The 26,986-nt window shown below is 35.0% G+C and overlaps 1 protein-coding gene across 6 annotated transcripts in view; it reads left to right on the plus strand.

The window, feature by feature from the left end:
* Positions 1-26,986, plus strand: part of RPS6KC1 (ribosomal protein S6 kinase C1) — a 192,020-nt gene that overhangs the window by 94,716 nt on the left and 70,318 nt on the right. For 4 of the 6 annotated variants that reach the window (XM_008055161.2, XM_008055166.2, XM_021710896.1 and 1 more), the window contains 2 exons: positions 9,257-9,372; positions 17,848-17,940. In XM_008055161.2, coding sequence (XP_008053352.1) covers positions 9,257-9,372; positions 17,848-17,940 — 209 coding nt within the window. The remainder of the gene's footprint in view (positions 1-9,256; positions 9,373-17,847; positions 17,941-26,986) is intronic. The other 2 variants (XM_021710891.1, XM_021710899.1) reach the window with 1 other exon arrangement.

Below are 26,986 nucleotides of genomic sequence, written 5' to 3' on the forward strand. Positions count from 1 at the left end.
ACTCCAACTCAAAAAAAAAAAAGAATGGAATATCTCAGTTTAGAAAGATTTCTATCAAAATAGAATGAAATAAACTCGGACCTGTAAGGGCTAATTCTCTACTATTTCTAAAAATTTTGTTTTGAAAACAAGCAGAAAACCTTGTTCCCTGAGAGTTCATTACCAATTTTTCCAAGGATTTTTCTGTAGTATAGTTAGTTGCTATAGATATTTTAAAAATTCACTTTTTTTTTGATTATTGGTCTGCAGTATTAGTTATTATGCAATAATAATAGTAGTAATGATTTTGATGATTTCTCATGTAGTCAACTCAAGCAATAAAGTGAATATGAAAGAGTATATTTGGGGAAGAATTTGGTTCTTCATTTGTCATGTCGAAGGTGTGTTTCGTAGATCTAGATGGAATGAATATTATATCATTACAAGCAACAAATGAACCCTTAAACTTCTGTTGATACTCAGAAGGCTTAGCGTCCTGCAGCCTGTTGGCATAAAGTATTCAATTTCCCTCAGGGTTACAACTGAAGGAAGAAAGTCTGGATGAGTACTTTGCTGGCATATGCTTCTTGAATTGTTGGCTATTTTGGTGTCAACTTTTATGTTGAGAGTTTCATGTTTTAGTAACAAAAATGTTTACTGGAAATTATAGCTTGGAAATGAGAGCCACTTTCCTGCTTCAGCAAAAAGCTAGGTAAAGCATTGATGTGGGATAAAGTAGCTGTGGAGTTTTATATTCAGATTGTATGAACAGTAAACAGAGCATCTAAAATAACCACTTGCACATTGCAACAAACACATCATCATTTGCTTAAAAAAGAGTTATAATTACAGTTGACGAAGCATGGACACCATAAAAAATGCATTAGTTTGGCTTGACACATTAATTACCTGTTTTTGCAGATGTTTTTATGTATTGTTGTGTGAACAGTTTACAAAATAATTACAGGAAAGTCATATGGAAAATAAACTAAGTGGGTGGTTTCTCATCTAAATATTTTCATTCATGTGAATCTGTGTGAGGCACAGCTGCTCTATAGCAAAAGCAGAGAGATAGATGAGAATTCTCGAAGGGTTTTTTATTAGACAATCTCTGTCATCATTATCACCACGTTTTTATATCTTTAGCAGTACAGTTTAAAAACATTTAATTGGGAGGACTGGTTTAATCTCTGTGTTTACGGAAAAATCCGTGATTTTGATAAGAAGAAATATAGATGTCTGTCATTATTTAAAGTAAACCAAATGAAACTAAAAAACCCTAAATGGGAAACTATTGTTATTTTGGTAGTAACAGGTTATTAGGCACTTTGAGAAAGTTAATAATTATTTGGTAATTTCTTGAGTTATACAGTTTTATCTTACTTATAATTAGTTATAGCTTTATAATGAAACTTTAAGTTGTGCATAAATTACACAGAAATTTAGTTTATTTGTTCTCTCTTATGATGTATTAAAACTGTAAATCTGCTTTTTCTCAGAAGCTAACTGTGTTGCCATTAGTGATCTCAACATTGGTTTCATTTGAAAAATAAACAGGTAATTGTGCAGACATTGTACCTTTACAAAATGTTAAAACAAGTCTTTCAAAATTGTAACTGTCAAAAATGAAAATATAGTTTTTAGACTTCCTTTTATTTACACAGTGGTTTATAATTGCTTAGAATATCTGTGCTATATTTTCCTTATTGATAGTGTTATGACAGTTTGTCATAAAATTAGATCAAAATGTAGATTCTCTTTCTAGTTCAATCATGCTACTTTTGGATTGTGTTCTTTATTCCTTTTGTGTACATTTCAGCTGCATAGTTGATGAAGACAGTAATTATACAGACCTTCCCTGAGATCCATTTTATGTGATTCTTGTTTAAGTTAATAGAACTCTTGTTAAGTAGTAGAAGGCGGTAATTGGGGCATCCATAAGCATGAAGGTATTGCTATCAGAAATTGTAATAGTGAGCCAATTATAAAATTGGCTTCATAAGTGATATACTATGAGAGTAGTATTGCTTGACACATTCTTTGAATTGCTTAAATGTGGAGATACTTATCTTCATGTTAAAGTAGTCTAAAGAAAGATGAAATGGAGTCTGCTCTAATTCTGATATATACTAAGTTAATCTAATTGTTAAGGTAGGGATGCACTGAAGGAGTCTTTGAAATACTTGAGGTTGGGAATAGTAAACTATTCATAATCAGTAATTCTGTTGATCACTTTACATCATCTCAGAGGAAAAATATTTGAATCAATTAAATGGCATAAAAAAAAATGTTGGACTTAGATTCTTCCGTAGATTTGCTCCTTCTTTTATAGCCAGTGAAAGAATGAGCAAAATCCTTTTTATGACTTATGAGACTTACCATATTTACCAGTATGACAGATGAAAAATTCTTAATCATGTGGACTCTTATGTCCGGACTTTCTCTTATCATATTTTTATTCCATCTCGTAAGGAAAAATTTTGACTCTTTAGTTTCATTTCTTTGTCTTTTTCCTTCATTATCTCTCATTAGCTTTTTTTATATTAATCTTTTAGAAGCCATTTTATTTAAAACATAAGGGAACCTTAGGAGACTGTTACTTAGACAAAGTTTATTATCACTAAGAGACTGGCCAGGATATGTTATTTTGAAGGAAGTAAATGATAAGTTTTTTGGGTATTCTCTTTTAAAATAGCAAACTAAAGAAAAATAGGTTAGGGAGCAGAAAGAAATTGTTGAATCTAAGAGAAGCTGTCTATAGGTATTTAACACTCTTTGATCTAATGATATACTAGTTTTCATTCAGTGTTCTACTATAACAGCATTGCAAGCAATCATTGAGGCATTGTGTGGGCATGAATATTATTGTGACTTTTGCTTTTACTATTCTTTGGTGACTCTTTGAGCTTCTAGGGGGTCATATAAAATTGGTTTTGAAAAAACATTAATAGGGGCTGGCTAAATGCAAATGGGAAGCAGAATCCCTGACTGACCAGTTCTTGTTATACATGGAAAGGCTGATGGCTTCAGAGTTGTGGTAGATGTGTAGAACCATAAATTACTGTTCTTCTCAAGGTTGCCTTTTGTTGTCAGAACACTTAGCATAAGGCACAAATGGTAGGCTATACCTGAAAAGAACAAAAGACTATTAAATATAATAAATCAGCACTTAAAACAAACTATAACTACCAAGGCCATCACAAAACAGGAGTTTTCTTTTATGTGACTAAAGTTGTTTAAAAAAAAAAAAAAGCAACAACAAACAGAAACTCAGTCCAGCAAACCCAGATTGATTTAGATATTCTTCTAATGTGAGAAATCTGAAGAAATCAAGCAGGCTTTACTAAGCACAGTGTAGGGTCTATTGGAAGAGTATTTGTGGGGTAGAGAAATCGAGATAAGAATGTGGTAAGATGTGACTAAGTAGTCTTATGTGGGGTTTAAGTTCTGTACATGTGGTAGAAATCAGGTATAGTCAAAATACCCTTAAAAGTCTCTGACACAAGCTGGGCTCGGTGGCTCAGCCTGTAATCCCGCGCATTTGGGAGGCTGAGGTGAGTGGATTGCCTGAGCCTGCGGGTTCGAGACCCGCCTGGGCAACTTGGCGAGACCTCATCTCTACAATAAATCAAAATGAGCCGGGTGTGGTAGCGCCTGCCTGTAGTTCCAGCTACTTGGAAGGCTGAGGTGGAAGGATCGCCGGAGCCCAGCAGGTTGAGGCTGCGGTGGCCGGGAGCAGCCACTGCACTCCAGTCTGGGTGACAGAGTGAGACTCCAACTGAAAAAAAAAAAAAAGTCTCTGACAATTTCCCATGAGATTCAGATGCACTGTCTGTCAAGAAGTCAAAATTGGCCAGTTCCTCCTCCAGCATTGCTTTTCTTTTGTTGAACAAATGATGAGAGTGTTAGCTATGTTCTTTTTTAGTGACTGAGTAGACTAGCAGAATTGGAAGAACTACTTTTTACTCTAAATTGTGAGACAATTTTATTAGTTCCACGAGTAAGAATGCCTCCTTAAAAAAAAAATGGGTAAATAAGAAAAGGGCTTTGTTTTCTTAATAAATCCTTGCATAACAAGGATGTTTGAGAGACAAGTTTTTCTCAGAAAGGCCTAGTCTCTTTTATGTAGTATGAAATATACCTCTTTGAAGCTCTAATTTTCTTGTGTCTTCTGTCATCTTGTGTCTCTCCACTTTGATTCTACGCTGCCTTATTGCCTGAGAGGCACTCTTCTCAAATTCTTATATTTTCTCTGCTTCTTTGTTTCCATACTCAGCTGTACATGCCCTGTGTTTTTCCTGCTCTGCTCAGCAACAGTATAATAATCAAACTTAAATTCAGTTATGATACTTTTATTTATATTGAAAGGTAACTTAGTATAATGGGAAGTCCCCTGAAGCATGGGGTAAGACCCTGGTTTAGGTTCAGACTCTTATATTAATGACGTAACTTTTCATATCCCTGAGCCCTACTTTTCTCAATTGTAAAGGAGAGGAAATATATCTCCTACTAATAGAATATCATATAATGAAGGGTTGCCAAATGTTGTTGGCTTCTTGGATAGGTTAGAATTTCTGGATTATATTGTCTGTAGACTTTGCCTTCTATAAATCGTTTCTTAGTGATTGAAGTCACAGGTAGTGCCCTGAGGAATGCAGAATAGATAGTCCAATAGTGTTTGTATCAATTTTAGCCAGAACTTGGGAATTTCTCCTCATTTCTACTTAGCTACACCCTATTGGTTCACAGATCACACTCTCTATAATCACTGTATATCCACCTCCCTCCTGATCAGAAATTGAGAAGTTGAAATAAAGATGGGTTGTTACAATTTACATAAAATATCTTTTATGGCCAGGTGTGGTGGCTCTCACCTGTAATCCCAGCACTTTGGGAGGTGGGGGCGAGAGGATTGTCTGAGCCTAGGGGTTTGAGACCAGCCTGGGCAAATTGACAAGACCTTGTCTCTGCAATAAATAAAAAAATTAGCTGGGGCATGGGGGCATGCATCTGTAGCTCCAGCTATTTGGAAGGCTGAGGTGGAATGATCTCCTGAGCCCAGTAGGTCCAGGCTGTGGCAGTTGTGATCGTGTCACTGCACTCCAGCCTGGACTCAGAGACTTTGAGGAAAAAAAATCTTTTATGATACACAAGAACCTTTTGACATGAAGATTATTAAATAATGAAAGCAGTTTATTATTATTATTTTTTTGAATGCCAGAGCCTAGTGGAAATTCTTGCTGAATGATTAACAGAAATGTTAATAAATTCATTGAAGATCTTAGTTTATCTTTAGGTTGAATGTAAACTATGCATCAACTTTGAAAGACGTTTAAGAGCCTACCTGGCTATGTTACTGAAGAAATAATAGCCGCATGACCTAATATATGATTGAAGGTTGAATTGTGGATACCTAGTTTTTCTTGAATAAATAATCACTGTGGACATGGTGTTGTGTATTTTTATTTATTTTAGATTCAGGGGTACATGTTGTTACATGAGTATATTGTGCAATAATGGGGCTTGGGTTTCTTACTAGTACTTACTACCCAAATAGCGAACATTGTACTAGATAAGTAATTTTTCAACCCTTACTCTCTCCTCCCTTTTGGATTCCCCAGTGTCTATTATTTCATCTCTATGTCCATGTGTGCCCAGTGTTTAGTTCCTACTTATAAGTGAGAACATGCAGTATTTGTTTTTCTGTTTTTGAGTTAATTCATTTAGGATAATGCTCTCCAGCCCCATATATGTTACTGTGAAGAACTAGATAGAAACCAAGGAGACTGGAGTCAGTTAAACCTTTTTTAGTCAATTAAAATCTGCTTAAGGTCACATTTATCAGTAATTTGATTAGTTAGAATTATCCTGGAAATCTATAGGTTAATTCTTTCTTTCTGGTACTGATACACTTCCTCCATAAGCATCCAACAGGAAATCTGCAAGAGGTGGTTTTCTTTCTTGGCTGCTGCTATTGATCAGCAGTGGTTGTGACCTGTTTTTAAGGGGCAGATAAGGAATCATAGTATCCATATATAAAGTTACATTTAAAAAGCTTTTCAGTATTTCTGTCACTTCCTTGTAGTTTCCATGGAAGTGGAACCACCATCAGCAGGAGTCCATTTCAACTGCTGGTGTCCGGTTCTTGTTTCTCTGTTATTATGGAGACTACCTAGAAAGCAGCAGAAAAATCAAAAGTTGAAAAACAGTGATCTGATTACAAAATATGACTTTCACTAGGTGTTCCATATCTTAGCATTTTTTTGAATTTCAAATTATTTTGTGAGGCAAGTTGATTTTTTTTGAACAAAGCAAATTTTGAAGCTTAAATACACTGAATTAAAAAGTAAAGTTCCAAGTTTTTATCAGAGTTGTTCTGAAGGTGAGTAATTTTCTTTTAGACAAGGCCTTGCTCTGTTACCCAGGATGGAGTACAATGGCAAGATCATGGCTCACCACAGCCTCTACCTCCTGGATTTAGGCAATCCTTCCACCTCAGCCTATCCTCCACCTCAGCCTCTTGAATAGCTGGGACTACAGTCCTGCACAGCTAATTTTTTTATTTTTTATTTTAAAAAGAGATGTGGTCTTTCTATGTTGACTAGGCTGGTCTCTCTCTTAAAAAAATTTTTTTTTTAATTTTAAAGATGTGGGGTACGAGTCAGGATTGGGTACATAAGTGGTCTAGGTATAGGTGAAGTTTGGACCTCCCATTGGTCCTCACTTCTCCTGGATTAGAATCAGGCATCCTTATTGATTTTATGTGCCCCCTCCTTCTCCTGGCAGTATCCCGCTACTGCCAATCCCATTCTTATAGTATTATGAAAGGTGTTCAGGATTAGGCTGGTCTCGGACTCCTGGACTTAAGCAATCCTCCTGCCTTGACGTCCCAAAGTGCTTGGACTATAGGCATGAGCCACCGTGCCTGGCCAGAATCAAACATCTTAAATGGGGGTTTAAATTAGAGCTTATAAGGCATAACTTGAAATGAGAAGGGTTAATGATAATGGGAATAGCAAGCTCCTAAAACAGTAAACCCAAACCCCAAAACTAGTACTGTATAGAAATAGTGAATAGCTATTATTTATGTCGTAATTTATCTTCAAAGTGTGTTATTGTTATTTAGGTTATTGTCACAAAAATATTATATCCATTTTTAAACTGAGTAGAAAAGCCCTTCAAAGCCTCAGGCTAGAAAATAAGTAAATTTTAAGGACAGAGGCAGACGTATACAGGCATTTTAATTGAGGTTTGAGGAGTTGAAGAGCTAATAAATGCATATTCCACAATTGAAAACCAGTAGAGTATCCCTCCCCCAACTAGGACCAGTTAAAGTTGTGAATTCCTCATGAAGGAGAGACCACATGGAATAGTAATGTAAAAAGTAGGTTATTTAGCAAAATTGCAGTCCCAATTTTGCTGCAGTTTTTCTTTGAGGTCTGTAATCAGCCATTTGGTTTGCATGTGCCAAAGTCCAATTTGGAACTACCTTAGGCAAAGAAGAGCAAAGAAGGCAAAGTAGTTTCACCTGAAATCAGGACCCCAGTAATACTAGGAGAATATAGGTTCTCTTGAAAACACGAGGATTTCTTTTTCTTCCTTTCCTTTTCTTTTCCCTTTTCCTTTCCCTTCCTTTCCTGACTCCCTTATCTGGGTCTCTCTGTGTCAGTTTATTTCTTTTCAGATTGACTGTCCTTTCCCCCCACATATCCCCCTACCGCCGGCTCCCCGGCTCCCTCCCCAATTGGCAGAAACTATGGCTGCTAGCAGTTCCCACTCCACTTATTTTCAGCTCAATGACAAGAAGTACAGTTTGTGATGTGCCAGTTTCTCTCTTCTCCAGCTGTGGCTAGGGAGATAGGGTTCTATGATTGGCCCAGCTCTTGGCCAGGGAAGCCCACCCTGGGCTAACTATACCTTGGTAATTAGAGGGACTGATATCTGAAACAAGACAGCAGCTTTCACTCAAGCCACCTGGTTAGTGATGAGGGGGGCAAGGGGTAGAAAACTATGAAGAGGAAGAGAACCAGAAGACACAGGAGGAGATGCTTTTCCAAGCAGAAATAAGAAATGTCCACTAGTAGTCTTCTGTGGAAAATTATCTGCTTTACTATACTTCAGTTCACATCAGTTCAGCAAACTAGGAAACATTATTTGGTAGAATTTGTAGAATTAGAGTTGAGATAACTTGTCACATGTCACATGACTTGTAAGAGGCAGAGCCAGAATTCAGATAACCAACCAGGGTTTCTGGAATTTATTACAGTGCACTTTCCACTATATGATACTTGTTTTTTGGTTAACTTCATTCAGATGATACATAGAGTAAATTATAAAAATAGTACTATATATTAAATACTTTTATTAAAAATGAGTCATGAATGGTATTGAATATTATGGAAAAATATTAATGAAAAGGTCTTTAGAAATCATATAGTACACTGGTTTTCAAATTTTTTTAATCATCAGCCATGGAATTATTTCTTCAGGTGAAATGTATTTTAATCAAGTACTTAAAGTAGATGAAATCATCCCATTCCGGAGAGGAGAGAACTCATTACTCCATGGACTTTATCACCTCCTTTTTGAGGTCTTGAGAAGTTTTTTGAAGGTCTTTCTGAATAACCTTTGTTTAGGGAAACTGAGACCCAAACAGGATAAATGACTTGTTTTCTTTCACATAATTTTGTATTACAGGGATTTCAATCACATCTTATTTTCACTTGTAGGTGACAATTTGTTGCTAACGAAAAAACATGAAGCTTACAAAAATAAAGGATTATTATAGTTTTAATCTTCAGTTTGATGGTAGTTTTCCATAGTCTACAGCATATCAATTCTAAGTCACAGCTCTTGTTAAACATCTGTTGCATTTGGTCCTATTTGCTGAGTTGGACAACTGTATATTGTCTGTACTAGGGCTAGTGTTTTATCTTCAGAGCTTTTTATACTACATTTTATATATAAAATGATACCTACATTTTATACTACATTTTATATATAAAATGAAGTTAATATATTTTGACACCTCCTAAAATATATCAACTTCTCAATACATAATTAAATAAGAGAATGTTAGAATTTGGGTAAGTGAAATTAATGGGAGTAATGTTTAGACTTCGTTGATAATTAATAACTTTCATATCTTTTCTGATTTTTGAATATCTCTTTTTAGTTAGAAATCTGAACAAGTAATGGATTGGGTGAAAGGAAGTTACTCTTCAAATTGGATAAAATAAAGTTTATTTTTCACATATCCAGACTTTTCTTCTTTTAGGAGAGTCAAGCCCTACCCGTCGAGAAGCTGTGAAGAGAAGAACTGCAGAGTACCTCATGCGGGCAGAAAGTATCTCTAGTCTTTATGGAAAACCTCAGCTTGATGATATACCTCAGGTATGTCTCACATTTTGTTATTTTCTTCAGCTTTTTTTTTGCTCTCTTTTCTCTCAGTTTTATTTTTAATTAGCATGTTTGAGAATTTTGATTTTTGGAGTTTTCTAAATAATTTTCTTAAAAGTTATTGCGGGAAAGAAAAACATTATAGCAAACCACCAAAAGTGGAATAAAATGGAACATGATTTCTTCTTTTCCTGGCCCTTTGTTAGTTCCTTACTATATCCTTATCTCCCTATCTGTAGTTTGACAGTAAACTGTTATGATAGTTAGCTGTATTTGAATTTCTTAAAGTTAAATCATGATTTTTACACAATTGCTATACAGTTTTATTGATTCATGTTAAAACTATTCATTTTAAGCATAATTCCTACAATGACTTGTTATGGGTCACCTAGAATTACAAAGGTATAATTTAGCAGGGACATTTAGGTTATTTCAGACCTCTCTTTGACTTTTCTAAAAGACAGATGAATGCTTAAAATATTAGACACGCAAGTGCTTATTATTATTTTTATGGTATATCTATCTGGATTTGGCAAATTTTTGGAAGAAATTTTAAAAATTTATATCAAACTAAGTTTTTCCAATGTAATTTACGGATTGTATATTCTGGAGATGGGAAAAAGCATATAGTTTATTTTTTTAATTGATGTAAGAGCACACAGGTTCATATCTAAGTCAGCTACTTGAAGTCATACAAGATTGGATGAGATACTTAATCCCACTTCTTAGATCAGTTTCCATTTCTGTGATGAAGGTAATAGTAATTCCTTGCTACATAGTTATTAGGATTAAATGAAGTTAAAAAATTCACTCTTGTGTATGGGTAAGTGCAAACACACACAAATCAAGTGCCTATCTAACACAGAGACCAGCCCATAAGCCAAAGACTAACTTAATAATTTTTAACCCATTCTCCATCTCCCCCTCATGCTGCTTTATGTATTTTTTTCCACACATTTTTACACTTTATTTACCTTTTAAAAGTATACATCACAATATTTGGTATAAAAACAGCCCAGTATTTAACCTTGATTCATTGGGCCATTATAACTTTTCTTTTGCTGATTTTTTGAGCCATTTTGGCTTCTGCATGATCTTTTAAAAATGCATTTATCTAAGCTGTACTTTTCAGTGTAAGATACTATATGCTGATAATTTTTGATATTTAGCTATTTCTTGTAGAACATAAAGATTATATTTTAACTTAGAAGTAACATTCTTACATTACTTGCTTTAACATAATGATTAAATAACATTCTGCTGACTGGTTTTCAGATTGTGAATTACTGTGACTTTTCTATTCTGTATTTGTTTGCTAATTTTTTTCTATTCTTTGTCATTATTGTTTTAAATACACTATTAGATTTATTTCCCTTAGCTTTTCACTATTTAGTTTTATCTTTTTAATGGAACACTTATCTAAACGTTACTTTGAATTCAGTTCCCATCTTCCATGGGGTTGGTGGGCCTCTTCCTGTGCAGTCCTAATGTGTACATTCCCATTCTCATTTCGGGGGGCTTTGATAAAAAGTATTAAATAACATGGGCCCCTGTGAACTTGTGTTACTAAATCCATCTTATATATAAATATTCTCAAAGTTTTGGGGATTTAAATTTACAAAGATTCTATTCATTCTGTTAATGTTAACTTTGAATGTTCTACCCATGTTTACTCATCAACTCCTGTTACAGTTTTCAGTAGACACATCTATGAAGCAGTACTTTCTTAAGCAACTAAATACGTAAAGCCTACTGTACAGGTTTTGACTTGAAGAATAGAACCATGAAGTTTATCAGTCAGAATTTCTCTTCAAGCATAGCTTCTAATGAAAATAAACAAAAGAGATCTAATATAGGAAAGTTGATTATATTCCATTGCCCATGGAATGCAAATGTCACACAGTGGTTGACGGGTTACAGTTCATCACATTTTCCAATTCTTGGGTTGATGGACATGGATCATTGTGGATTAAAGCGTTTAAACGGCCTTCATCAAAGCCCGAATGGTCTTCCTGAATGTGGAGAATCACTAAGGTCAAAGTGGACCTCTTTGAAACAATAAAACCATTTTCGTACTGATGGCATTTTCTGTACACAGCAAAAATGTTTCAAGCTGCCTCCACTGCCTTTGCTCCTCTGTTAAGTTCAAATAGAAGAATATGTCAGAAGTGTTCATTTTTTCCCCTCTTGACACTCCATCTTCTATAGCTCACAAATAGTACTTTCTTCAAATTTGCAAAATGCAAGGTGTATTCACAAGCACATTTTCACTCCAAATGACAAACAGTGAAGGAACTCCCAACACTGCATGCCAAAAACAAATTCTATGAACTTGTGCATCAGCCTAATACATTTATTAAACATCTGTTAAAACTCTGCCTATAGCATCAAGCTAGATATACTTGGGTGTTATACAAAATATGATAACAGTCTTTGCTCTTGTAAACCCTAGAGCATAATTGAGTATCCAAATATGTACATAGTCAAGGAAACAAAAGTTAGAAAGATTAGAAAGAGCCATGTAGAATACTGGGAAATTGTATCAGAAAGAGTAAAAATGGGTACCTACGGAATCTGCTTTGATATGTAGTATTTTTTTCGGTTCTTAGACAAGGTGGCTAGAGGCAGGCATGTTATTTTTCTTTTACAGAAAATTTTTCTTTTACATTTGCTTTTTTATTTTTCCCTTTGTATGTTATCTGTTAAGTCTGGCTCTTATTGGTCAGGAGCATGCGGAGCATCTATAAGTTAAATGTCTTCCAGAGAATTGCGATTAGCTTGGTGAATTCATTATTTCTCCTCTTTAACCATTTTTGGGCCTAAATTTCAACCAACATGATGAGAGGATTGGTGTAAATGATTTCTAAGGTCCTGTTAGCTCAAATTCTTTGCAGAGCAGATATTATTTTTCTCTTAAATCAGCATGCAAATATTTCTTTCTAGCTTGGTTGATTAAGAAAATAAAAGAGCCTTTTTGGCTTTTAATATTTATGTTGGTTATTACTTTCCCCTTTGGTACCATCTGTCATGATTCCCTCTACCCAAGTTTTCTGTGATAGTTTAAGCTTTTGCTTTATTGAACTTTAGAGACTCTTACTAGTAAATATAAAAGTTCTGAATTTCTCATTCATGTTACTATTCTTTTCAAAAAAGGACATTAATGGGGGAAAAAAGCACTCTTCTTCTTTTCTTCATTATGTTATGACTAAAAGGCTCCAAGAAAATTTAGGAGCAGGTTTCAGATGAAAAGGAAATGAGCTTTGTTTGAAGTAAAGGTGAAATTTTAACTGAAGGAGATAGTTTCTTTTTTTCTTTCTTAAAAAAAAATTGTAGATGAAACATTGAATGATTTAAGAATTAATATTGAAAGAGGATTTCCCTGGAAAAGATATAGAATTTTTGCTTTTTTTAGTCATAGGAATTTTAAACTCAAAAATCAATGAAATTTAGAAAAGTACAGTAAATGATCTAAATTTAGAATGTAAAAGATTGTATAGTTTCTAAAGTGTGAATACATTTTTATTATGCAGTTATAATGTGAATGAAAATTAATATGTAGAATGTGTGCCTTCCCTGAATACAGATTTTGAGTACAACTGCTATAATAATATTGGAAATATTTTTCTAGTATGTATTTTGTTTTACTGGTATTATTAGTTAATATTTTACCCTTCTTTAGAAAATATTTGAAAATGAGTATTTACTCATCCTCAGTGAGAGGTGGGCTAATCAGAGATGGCAGGTGGGGCATTCTAAATCAGTAATAGGTCTGCAGTTAAATGTTGGGCTTGAAACGTGAGCTAAGTGTTTCTTGGGAGACTGGGCGCAGGGTTAGTAGATTGCTCATGAAAGTCTTTGTGAAACCAAAACCTATGGTTGAAGCCAAGTTCAGGAATTCTGGTGTAGTTAGATATAAGGGTGTCAGAAAAAACTGGTTTGGTTTCTTGATATGTTTTTGTGGTGCTTTCCTTTTGCCCTTGATTGCTTAATTTTCTTCCAATAATGGTGACTCTCAAGTTATTTGAGGAGGAGTAGGTAACCCTACTCTAAATGGGTAGTGAACCTACAGCATCAGCATTACCTGGGAACTTGTTGGAAATGCAGAATCCCAGGCCTCCGTCTCAGACCTAGTAAATCAGAATCTTCAGTTTAATGAGGTCATCAGGTGAAGTGCATACACATTAAAGTTTGAGAAGTGCCACACCAACAAATTGGTAAGAACAGGAAGAGAGAGCTAATTCAGAACAGAAAATAAATATCAAGTGAAAAAGACACTGGGCAGGTAAACAGCAACTTAAAAACAAACCCCAAACAGAACTAGAGGTAAACTTTACCTAGCCTTTTAGATAATATAGAACAGGAACTGTTAGTAAGTTTTAACTAGTGTGCATTGTATTGAGAAGAGCTGTAAGACGATGTGGGATTAACAGAGATGTCTACCATGGCCTTGACCAGTTGAGTGGTATATATTGTACTTGACATCTCTGCTTTTGATGATTGTTGAGTCATCATATATTCTTGCCTCTCTCCCCTCCTCTCCCACTGTCTTTAGTCCTGGTAGAGGTAAATACAACTACTCCTTAGTTCTCTAGGCATCTTTTGCTACAGTAGTTAATAAATATATGTGAAAAATTTTATATTTCCATTATGGAAATATACTGTTCCCCTTCTTTTATAGTGATGGATTGAAGTTTCCTCTAACAATATTATATTATTTTGTGAGTAGTATTTAATTGCCTTGTTTCTGTTACCTACTTTTGCTTAACCATACTGCCTCTCAGTTTTCTCTTCTGAAAAAAAAAGAGAATGTTGGACTTGATCTCTAAGGTTTCTTTCTGTTCTTAAAATTCTGTGGATTTATGTTTCCTTTTGCCATCTGAAGAAAGGAGTAGATCTATAGATTATACCAAATTTAAGCACTAAATATAAGAAATACAAGATTTTTTTATTGATGATTTTATTTCATGATCTTTCTTTGTTCGTTTCTTTGATCTTAAATTTTTTTTAGATGGCTAAAGTAGAAAGACAACTTTAATGATTACCTTTGGTCGTTTCCCATTACAATTTTCTTATTCCTGTCTTTGCAAGAATAACCTCACTGACTCACTGTTTTCTTTTTCTTTTCTTTTTTTTTTTTTTTTTTTGAGTTGGAGTCTCACTCGGTCGCCCAGACTGGAGTGCAGTGGCCGCTCCCAGCCACCGCAGCCTCGCCTGCTGGGTCCCAGCAATCCTTCCGCCTCAGCCTTCTGAGTAGCCGGAATTACAGACATGCGCTACCACGCCTGGCTGATTTTTTGATTTTACTGTAGAGATGAGGTCTCGCTGCCCAGGCGGGTCTCGAACCCGCGGGCTCAGGCAGTCCACTCACCTCAGCCTCCCAAAGGCGTGGGATTACAGGCTGAGCCACCGAGCCTGGCAACTCACTGTTTTCATTGGGTCTTTTCTCATACAAAAACTTGTTGTCTAGACTCTGGAGAATATAGTCAAGTCTTTTCTTCTTGGCATTCAAGACCTGTGAAAACTGACCCTAAGTATTTAATTTTTTTTCCTCTTTTCTCCAGTTGGAACTTTCTTTCCCCCACCAGGCTGGTGCCTTCCAATCCTACACAACATATTACTTCCTTTTCCTTATCTCCACATAGTATTTAAAATCACCTTTAGTCTCACTTCTTCTCAAGACCAAAGTTTTTCATATAATGAGTTATCTCTATAGTCCTGTAATTTTAAAAGAATGTTTTATTGCTGTTTAACTTTTCATGTATGTGGCTTATATCCTCAAATAAATTGTGAACTTCTTGAGGTTAGGGACAGTGCCTTTTGATAATTTATATCCCTTTTAGTTATCAGGCATATAGTGGGTGCATAGTAATTATTAAAAGGTGCGGTAGCGATTTTGTAGTTTGCTTTCATTGTTGAAATTGCTGAAGTGAGTTAGTAACTTTCTTTGGAAACTGAAAGATCCAATGACATCTGTGAATAAGAAGGTATAGATAGGAGATAGGAATGTTGGAGACATTTGTCCATATTTTCAAAGACAAATGTAATGGATAAAAGATCATTTAAAGTGTTCTTTTTCCCTGTAACTTTTCCCTGAAAAGAGGAATTTGGCAAATTCCTCTTGCCAAAGTCACAAGCAGTTCTTACTCTTTCTTGATTATACAGAAGAAGATTAATATAAACTTTTAAAACTTCTTAACCTTTTTATTTTAGCTAATCAAAAGAACACTGGAGTAAGATGAATTTTTAATTATTAGAACATATCGTATAGATGGAAAGCTTTGGAGTATGGAGTTGGGGTTCTAGTCTAGGATCTCTGACTGTCTTTTCCTGATGCAAACACTCATTATTCTGAGCATCTCCCATTCATCTGTAAAATGGGGATGATAGCAATGACTTCCAGTAAGTATCATATCTGGTGTGGGGTGGGGGATAAAAATCAAATAATACCATATAAATGAAGATAGAAGAGAATATTTCTGTTATGTGTCTGTTTACATGTTTAACATTGAAATGCCTTGCTAAACATTTTTATGTCCTTAAAAATTCCCCTTAGGTTTTAAGCTTTTAAGGAGGCAGAAATACATCTTTTTTTTTTTTTAAACAGAACCTAGCTCGGCACCTCATGAAGTAAGATATTGAATAAAGACTTTTTGAAACATATACAAGAAGTATAAATTAAATCGATTTTAAAGCTTATTATCATCTAATCCAGTTGCCACTATTACCAACTTTCTCATATATCTTTAAGAAATAAAAAGCATCTTTTAAAAGCTAAACATCCCCATTTCAGGTACACTGAAATTAGTATTTGTTTGCTAAAACTGAAAACAGCAAACAAAAGAAAAAAGTGAAAGCAATTAGAATTTCTGCTTTTAGAAAATTTCGCAGCTGGGCTCAGTGGCTCAGCCTGTAATCCCGCACCTTTGGGAGGCTGAAGTGAGTGGATTGCCTGAGCCCGCGGGTTCGAGATCCGCCTGGGCAGCGAGACCTCATCTCTATAATCAATCAAAAAATCAGCCGGGCGTGGTAGCGCATGCCTGTAATTTCGGCTACTTGGAAGGCTGAGGCGGAAGGATCGCCAGAGCCCAGCAGGTCGAGGCTGCGGTGGCCGGGAGCGGCCACTGCACTCCAGTCTGGGTGACAGAGTGAGACTCCAACTCAGCAAAAAAAAAAAAAAAAAAGAAAATTTCACACATGGTAGTTTTCCCAGTTGTAAATGATGTCTGATTTATCCAGGCAACCTCCCTACATAGTTTCCCTCCTTTCAGATCCTCTCCCCTCCTCATTTCTGCTTTTCCTCACTTTTTCCAACTAACTAAACACTAGCAATATACTAGGCACTGTGAATACAGAGATGAATAAGACACATTTCCTGTTCTCAAGGGGCTCTCTTGACTAGTGATGTTGGTCTGTGCAGAGACTTGAAGTATCAAAAATAGTATCTTAATAATTCTCTTACCATGGTGTTTGACTACGATATTTTATCCTTCACTCATGAGGTCAGAATCTTTCCTTTGTATTATAATAGATTGTTGAAGCAATAGGTTTTGCTTTAAGTATATAATAAGGCTTTATCTCTCCCGTCATCCTTATTATAATATAATGTAAGCAATAATATGATGATATTCTCTGGTTATAAATAACTGATGGGGATGTCCTTAGAATTTATCTAATCTATTGACTTATTTTACTGAAAGCAAAAAATTAAAACCAATAGATGGGAATTGGAATTATTATTTGTGTATGATATTAAAATATTCTTTCCTGTATTTGCTGATCTTTTGGGGGGCTTTTAAAAATAGCTAACAGACTGTTTTCACATCACCGATATTTAAATATTTGAAGAAAATATTATTTTCTCCTGTAAATCATCTCTTAAGCAACCTCAATTTTAGTAATTATTGGTTATATGACAAAGTTTCTTAATTTTTCACCATTGTTGGTAAATTTTCTGATTGAACTTGAATCTGCCAGTCTGTATTAAAAGACTGTAGTTTCATGTTGCGAGAAAATGGCTTGTGACCCTTCTTCCTCATGTTTATCCTTTATACGTTGTTTTTTTAGTTCCCCCACTTCTAACTTACCCTTGAGGTGTCTGGGGTAAGACTGTGGTTGATTGTTAGTCCAGTTACCCATTTGTTACAAAATTTCATGATAGCTGTACAGCTGAGTTGAATTATTGCTCTAGAAGCTATATCAGCTCATTAATTTTTCTTTTTAAAATTTTGTTTTTAGTGTTATGATTTATTTACTTGCAACTTTTTTCTTGCTTTTTCTTTTTGATTTTCTTTCTTTATTGTTATTATTATTATTTTTACATTGCAGACAAACAGAAACTTCCTCCTTTCATCTTTCCATTCTCTGATTTATGGTAAATTTAGTTTCCTTTGGCCTGGCATTTGCTTCAGCAGGCAGCCTTCCTTCAAGTACCTCCCTGATTGATGTATAATCTTTGATATCTTCCATTAGCCTCCAGGATCACTAAGTTCAAGGCCCCCTTGGAACCTAAGGAGCCCTGCCGAGGAGCTGAAGGCCTTCAGAGTCCTTGGGGTGATTGACAAGGTAATTCTTCAGTGTCTCTTCAAGAGTTCAGTCATAAATCGACTGCATGCTGACATTCTGTCTTTGAAGCTTTGGATCTTAAGGATATGAAACAAAAGGAGAAAATGACTCAAATTCATCTGCACTTTAAAATAACAAAAGCAGGAGAGAAAAGGCTTTTATCTAAGCAATTCATGTAAGGTCATGCAAAATATATTTGAGCTAAAGGAGAAGGTGTATATTATTTGTTGGCATTCAGTTGAGTAAGGGGTTTGGTTTTATAAAAGTGTTATAGCAGGGTAAAGATGTACTTTGTGTTAGTTAAACTTGTGAGTCAGTAGTTGTTCAGCATTAATTAATTTAGTCATTCTAATGGTTGAAAAGAAAAGTGGCATCCCCTAATATTTATTGAGCACCTACTATGTATCAGACCCAATATTAGGCATTTCATATAAGACAATTTACTTAATCCTTACAATCTTATTATTTGTGTCTTGGTGGGAAAGTGATGTTTAAAACAGGTTAAATATTTTGGCCAAAAGTCACATAGCTAATTTAGGCTGGTGCTAAGATTCAAATATTGATCTTTTAGAAGCCGAAAGCTGTGCTTTTTCCATTACACTTATTCTCTCCTACACACACACATACACTTTTATTTTTGGCATAAAAATACTGAGCTCACAGAAATGTCTGCCATTGAGTACATGCAGGTTTGGTGACATCTCAGATATGCCAAATATTAATAATACTGGGTCTGTGAGATATAAGCATGAGTAAGTTACCTTGAAGTCCTGGAAACAGCTATGAGTCTCACAGGTTTGTCTAAAGAAGGACTTTTGACAGTGGAAGATTCCTAGACAATAAGCTGGGTTTTGTTGTTGTTGTTTTTTAATAAACTGGGCTTTAAATACATATGGTGAACCAGTACTTTACCGTTCAAAGAAGAAAATGCTTTATTTAATATTAAGGGATAAATTAATTTAGATCTTTTCCCCCATTAACCATCTTTTATGAAGAACCTTAATATTCATTTGTAACTTAATGTGTATTGTGTATTTGTGTTCTAAAGTATGTGTGTGATTCCATGCTAAAATTGAACAATATGCAGTATATCTCTAGCAATTGATCCAGTTCATTTTCAGTGGGCAGCATGGTTTGTTCCATGATTTTGCTCTTGTGAATAGTGCTGCAATCAACATGTGTGTGCAGGTATCTTTATTGTAGAATGATTTGAGTTCTTCCAGGTATATTCCCAATAGGGGGATTGCTGGGTCATATGGAAGGTCAATTTCTAGTTCTTTCAGAAAACGCCACACTGTTTTCCAAAGAGGTTGCACTAGTTCTCTAGCAATTTAGACAGTGACTAATAGCTTGAGGCATTCCAAAGGGAATATTAAGTTGGATATTATGTGAAGCTATCAATGTCTTATTAGACTCTTATAGGCATCATTTTTCTCTAATAAATTCATATTACTGAATTTTGAACTTAAAGAATTCTAAGAATTAGACCTTTTATTATTATTATTATTATTTTTCAAGAGCCTGAAATATTCCCATAGTGATATTTTTTCTGGCATTTCCAATTTGGAGAACATTCTATTCCAGAATAAGTGGTAATAAAATAGGAATTGAGTAGTTCCTAGGTTCTTGGATTTCTGTTCAAGCAAGTGTAACTTCTTGTTGTACAGTGTCTTCCCCCCCTTGATCTGTTTTTTGACAAAATGTGACCTTTCATTGCTATGCTATAAGCATGAGTAAGTTACCTTGAAGTCCTGGAAACAGCTACGAGTCTCACAGGTTTGTCTAAAGAAGGACTTTTGACAGTAGAAGATTCCTAAATTTTGCTGAGACATAATTTGGTACTGACTTTACTGTTTAGCTAGGAAGTGTTTAAAAGGTGACATTGAACTTTTCTAGTAGAGATAAAGAAATATGTATTTGGGGAATTAATTAGCTTTGAAAACAGTCTTTAAGAATTTATAACATCATGTTTATTTGTAGAAACATAAGTTGGTAGATTTTTTAAATTTTGAATTATTTTGTAAGATAAGTTCCTTTCCATTGTACTGAGGACTACTTGACATTTGGGTTTGAGAAACTTGATGTATGGAGGAGAAGTGTTGAATAAATTCAAAAGGCTAGAAAAATACATAGGATGTACTGATCTAGTTTTACAAAACACAGTTTCTTTGGTTCTGTTTCATTATAGTATTTGTTCTATATGAGTTATTTTGTGTTTTCTACTAATTTAGGAAAAGGAAGTTCTAAATTGAACTGTATTAGGAATAGGGTTTTACAAACCTTTGTGTGAAAAATAAAGAAAGCTAGTTTGTTAATATCTAGAATATAGGCTGGGTACAGTGGCTCTTGCCTGTAATCTCAGCACTTTGGGAGGCCGAGGTGGGAGAATCGTTTGAGCCTAGGAGTTTGAGACCAGCCTAGGCAACATAGTAAGACCTCATCTCTACAAAAATTAAAAAGATTAGGTGGGCATGGTGTTATATTCCTGTAGTCCCAGCTACTCGGGAGGCTGAGGTGGAAGGATCACCTGAACCTAGGAGATCAGGGCTACAGTGAGCCGTGATTGTGCCACTGTACTCCAGCCTGGGCAACAGAGTAAGACCCCAATTCAAGGAAAAAAATTATCTAGACTGTAAGCTACATGAAAACAAGATTGTGTCTTCATTGTTAACTCTATATTTTCAGTACCTAGAATCGTGCTTGACACATAATGGGCACTCAATAAATATTTGTTGAATAAATGAATGAGTGCGGTAACTCATGCCTATAATCCCAGCACTTTAGGAGGCTAAGGCAGGAGGCTAGCTTGAAGCCAGGAGCTAGAGATTAGGTTAGGCAACATAGCAAGATCTTCTCTCTAATAAAAAAAAAAAAAAATTAGCTGGGTGTGGTGGCACACATTGGTTGTCCCAGCTACTTTGGAGACTGAGGCAAAAGGATCATCTGAGCCCAGGAATTAGAGGCTGCAGTAAGCCATGATAGTGCTGCTCCACTTCAGCCTGGGCAACAGAGAGAGACCCTGACTCAATAAATAGACAGACAGACAGATAAATATATAAATAGGTAAATAGAAATTTGAGTAATTTTAGATATGTTATATATAGAGTGACACCTACTGGTATAATATGAGACTGCTACTTAGTTCCATTGTAGAGGGGGACTACTTTGAAGGTGTTTACCCAGGGAGTTAGAAATTCCATATCTGTATGTTGGTCTAGTATTCAAAAGCGAGTAAGTGACTTTCTGTTCTTTAATTTCACGTATAAATCCCTCCTTAAAATAGATATGCAACAGGGAATTTAAGCATTAGGACTCTTGGAGTATAAATAAGCTGGTGTGCATTCAAAGCAAGAATCATTAGGCTAGCGAAGGCTCTCAAAATCATATCATGTGAAGAACAGCTGAAAAATAAGATGTTTAACCTGATTTAAAAAACATGTGGGGGCTTCAGACACTTGATGACGGTCCTCAAATACTTGAACTATATAATGCTTTGTTCAAATCTTGAGGATAAAAAAGGATGTTAATTATGTCAGAACAACAGGTACAAACGAGGGTTTTCTCAGATAAACCAAGATATCTGGATTCTTTGTGAGAAAGGTAATGAGGGGTGAGACTTGCTTGTTGATGTCTCCATAGGATACAACTAGAACCAAATGTATAAAAATTCCAGAGAAACAAAATTTTGCTTATGATTAGAAACACTTTTCCAGAATTAGTATAGTGACCAAAGATAGTCTGGATTCCTTTAGATCTTGTAAGTTTCTTATCATTAGAGATATTCAAGTTAAGGCAGAAAGATTGATCATTGGTGGGGATGTTGTAGAGATAATTCAAGCATTGGATGGATTTTTTACATCAGATAACTTTTAAACATTTCTTTAAGCTTGCAGATGTATTTACACATAGTCTTTGTGTAGCAATAGCAAGGAAGATATAGATTAGTGGAAAATTGTGGTGAGTTAAGGAAGATGGATTACTGTTATTTTCATATAAGATTTTGCATATGTGAGCCAGGCTCGGTGGCTCAGCGCCTTTGGGAGGCTGAGGTGAGTGGATTGCCTGAGCCCGCGGGTTTGAGACCTGCCTGGGCAGCGAGACCTCATCTCTACAATAAATAAAAAAATGAGCCGGGCATGGTAGCGCGCGCCTGTAATTCCGGCTACTCGGAAGGCTGAGGTGGAAGGATCACCGGAGCCCACGAGGTCGAGGCTGCGATGGCTGAGAGTGGCCACTGCACTCCAGTCTGGGCAACAGAGAGAGATTCCAACTCAAAAAAAAAAAAAGATTTTGCATATGTGGATACAATTTTTTTGTTGTGTGTATTAATATGTGGGGTATGTTTATATTTTTATGAACATAAGGGTTGTTTATATATGGTAATTTGCAATTGAGTTAGAAGTTTAAATTGGTGGTAGGATGTCTGAGTATTGGAAGAGTTTCTGAGAAAGTTCATTGTTGTATAACTTAATCTTTAAAAAAAAAAGATGAAGGAGCTCATAGTTTAGTAAACAGTAATATACCATTATCGATTTCCTGAACTTGATGTTGTATTATAGATATATAAAATGTCACCATTGAGGGAAGCTGAATGTAGAGTACACTAGACTCTTTGTACTGTTTTTGCAACTTTCTGTGAGTCCAAAAAAAAATACCAAGAGGTATTCAACAACAGGGTAATAATACTAAGATTTGATCCCCTCATGGCCAGTTAACTCTTCTGGTTTGTGTGTAGCCAGAGTAGGTGTATATATGGTATTCACAAGAAAGAACATTGAAGATTATATATCTGAATTACCCAAATTATTGCCACCCTGAAAACCAACTTAAGTATGATGCTTTGCAAATCATTGTTAGAAATTGTAAAACTATCACTGTTTATTGGGTCAAATACCTTGGCATTTTGTAATCAAGATAGCTTCCCAACTTTATCTGATGCTTGCTAGACAGAATTCTCAGATTGACTTACAGAAGTTTCTATTTTATAGCTAAAATACGATTGAGAAAATTTGTGGAGATTGTTTAAATTGAGATGTTGAAAGACTGGTACTTACTTTTTAAAAGTACCTATGTAATATCCTGTATGATGATCTCTGGAAAAACTGCCCTCATTGGGAACGTAGAAGCATCACTATTTGGGTATTTCACTGAGAGAACATTGAGTTGAACTGGATTAACCCAAAAAGATTTCTATTTGTATTTTATCTAAACAGTGGTAAAAATATTACCTGTATCTTTAATGATTTCACATTGTAGCAATTTGGACTTGTGCTTTAGGAGAAATAGAGTAGGGGTTCTTTTCCCTATTTCTTCTGCTAAGTGCAGCTACAAACTCTGAACATTATATAGAAAACAAATATATGATGACTGAAAAATGGAGAAAAGAAGGAAGACTGACTAGTAACCATAGGATCCAAAGAGCTACATGTTGGTGAGTTCCCTGGGTTTTCTTTTTGCCTCGTATATCCCAGTCTGGATTTCAGAGAAACAGTCAACTTGTAAAGCCAACAGGTGCAGACGGAAAAATAAAAACCTACTCTTTCTAGCCAGAAGACTAGGGAAGTAGCAGGTTAGCAGGACAAAAATATTTTAGGCAATAGCTGTATTTCAGACAAGTACCACAGAAAATCTGTGGCCCTACTTTCACTCCACTAGCAAAGAGCAAGCAGGATATCTAGACTGCCTTTCTTGCCAGGCTTTAACAAGGTTCCCCATCTCCACTGCTGGGATATAGCGTCATAGGAGGCTTAGCAGAGATACAGAACTTTGACCACTGCTGCATGGTAACGAAGCCACCCCCAACTTTGATCAGTGGAGGTCAAATGAAGATCTGTAACAGGGCACCTCTGTCCTTCCCAGCTAGAGTTGTTTCAGCATAGGCCTGAGCTTCTATCCTCACCCTGCAGTAACCAGGAGTCCCACTTTCTTCCTCCAGATATCAGTGAAGGCTGAATGGGGAATCTGAATTTCTACCACCACCTGAGAGAGTAACAAACTGAGTACACCCTTCCCTTATCAGAGTGTTGAGGGGGGAGGTGCTAAAATAAAAGAGTAAAATAAGATCAGGAGTTTGATAACAAAATACCCAAAATGTTCAGGTTTCTATCAGAGATTACTTATCATACAGGAAACCAGGAAGATCTAACTTGAATGAGAAAAGATAATCAACAGATACCAACACTGAAATGATACAGATGTTAAAATTATCTGGGAAGGATTTTAAAACAGGCATCATAAAAATAATGAGCTGTTACAAACATGCATAACAAATGAAAAAACAAAAAGTCTGAACAAATATACAGAAGATATAAAGAAATGGAAATTTTAGAACTGAAAAATATAATATGTCCCAGAGTGGATGTGACAGAGGAAAATCAGTGACCTTGAAGATAAGACAATAGAAATTACACAATCTGAATAGAGAGAAACTAGATAGAAAAAGAAAGAATGAACAGAAACTGAAGAACCTATGAGACAGAAGAGCTAACAATTATGTCATTGGGCTTACAGCTGAAGAGAAGAAAGAATGTGGGGCTACAAAGTATTTGAAGAAATTAATGCTAGACATAAGCCTGCAAACTGAAGAAGCTGAGAGAACCCCCAAAAAGATAAGTCTAAAGAAATCCATAGCAAGACACAACATGGTTAAATGTGTAAAAACTAAAGATAAAGTTTTAAAGATGGTGTGAGAGAAACAACACTTTACCAATAGGCAAAAATCAGTTAAAATGACAAAGCATTTTTTTTATTTTTAGAAACCATGAAGGACAAGGGACATGGTACATTTTTTAAGTGTTGAAAGAAAAGAATTGTCAACTCAGTATTCTATGGTCTATGAAAATATCTTTGAAGAATGAAAGGAAAATCAAGCATCTTCTGATGAAGAAATACAAAGAGAATTTGTCACTTGCAAACCACTTACTGTAAAAGAATAGCTAAAATATATTTTCTAAACAGAAAGAAAACAATAAAAGCATTAATCTTGTAATATTAGGAAGAATGAACGAACAGAGGAAAAGGTAAGATATGAGTAAATATAAAGACTTCATCTCTTCAGTTTTCTGAGTTATATTTTATGGTCGAAACAACAATTATAATACCTTCTGTAGTTCTCAATGCATGTAGAAAATATCTAAGACAATTATAAATGAGAGCGAGTAAAGGGACATAAAAGGAGGTAAGGTTTGCACATTTAGCTTGAAATGGTAAGATGAATGATGATACCAGTAGACTATGATAAGTTATAGACATATAATACAATAAACAGAACAACCCCTAAAACAGCTTTATAAAGAGATAAATTCAAAACTACTATAGATAGGCCAAAATGGGATTTTAAAAAATGTTCAAGTGATACACAAGAAGTCAGAAAAAAAAACAGAAGCAGAGAACAGAACAAACAGAAAACAAAAAATGACCTGCAAACTTAAACCCTAACACATCATAAATATAAATGATCTAAATATACCAATATAAAAGCCAGATTGACAGAGTGAATTAAAAATATGGTCCAACTCTGTGATATCTATAAGAAACTCACTTCAAATATGATGGTATAGAATGGTTTAAAGTAAAAGAATAGGAAATGACATATCACACAAACGTTACTAAAAAGAAAACAGTAGTGGCTATATTAATATTTGATAACGTATGCTTCAGAACAAAGAAAATTACCAGTGACAGAGATGAATATTATACAATGATAAACAGATCAAACCACCAAAAAGACATAGCAGTCCTATAGATGTATATACAAAACATCAGAGATATAAAGTATGTGAAGGCAAAACTGATAGAACTGAAAGAAGAAGCAGACAAATTCACAATTACAATTGGAGATTTCAACGCTTTCTCTTAATGATCGGTAGAACAGTGAGAAAATCGGCAACATAGAAGAACTCAACAATAACAATAAGATATAACTGACTTTTATAGAACACTCTACCCAACAACAGTAGAATGTACGTTATTTTTAAGTGCCCATGAAACATATACCAAGATAGACCATTTCCAGGGTCAAAAGACAAACCTCAATAGATTTGAAATAATTGAAATTCTACAAGATATGCTCTCTAACCACACCTGAATCAAACTGTTAATCAATAGCAGATCATGGGAAATCCTCCAAATACTTTGAAATGAAAAAATACACTTCTAAATGATTCATGGGCCAAAGGAGTAGTCCTAAAAGGAATTTTTAAAATGCATATGAATGAAAACAAATGCAGAACATTTTCGAAATTTGTGGAACTCAGATAAAGCTGTGTGGAGAGAAATTTATAGCATTAAATGCTTAGATCAGAAAAGAGGAAGTCTCAAATCGATAATCTAGGATCCTAGATTTCTAGTTTCTCAAGAAACTATAGGGAAAAGAAAGAAAACCCAAAGCAAGCAGGAGGAGTGAAAGTTAACAGCAGAAATCAGTGAAATTGCAAATACAAACCATAGAAAAAAATCAGTGAAACACAAAGCTGGTTCTTTTCACATATCGATAAAATCAAAAAAATCTCTAGCAAGACTGACCCCCCCCCCCCCAAAAAAATTACCATCTTCAGGAATGAAACAGAGATGGACTCTGCCAACATCAAAAAGATAGCAAGGGAGTTGTTACAAATAGCCCTAGACATGTAAATTTGGTTATTTAAAGATTAACACCAGTTCTACATATTTTCTTCCAGAAAATGGAAGAAGGGGGACTAGAACAGTTTGTAGTTCATTTTATGAGGCCAGCATTACTGTGTTATCAAGACATTACAAAAATGAAAACTACAGAACAATATTTCTCATAAATGTAGATATGGAAATCCTCAAAAAAATACTAGAAAATACAAATCGGCAATATCTAAAAAAAATTATATGCCATGATCAAGTAGAGTTGATTACTGGGGTACAAACTAGTTCTGTATTTGAAAATCACCTAGTTTAATTCAACCATATCAACAGGATAAAGAAGAAAAGTCACATAATCATATTAATTGAAACAGAACAAGCATTTGAAATTTCAAGATCAATTCATGGAAAAAAAAAACCTCTCTAAAAACAAGGA

This window comes from Carlito syrichta, unplaced genomic scaffold (genome assembly GCF_000164805.1).
Source record: "Carlito syrichta isolate Samal-C Ts95f unplaced genomic scaffold, Tarsius_syrichta-2.0.1 Scaffold80553, whole genome shotgun sequence".
In the NCBI taxonomy this organism is placed as follows: Eukaryota; Metazoa; Chordata; class Mammalia; order Primates; family Tarsiidae; genus Carlito; species Carlito syrichta.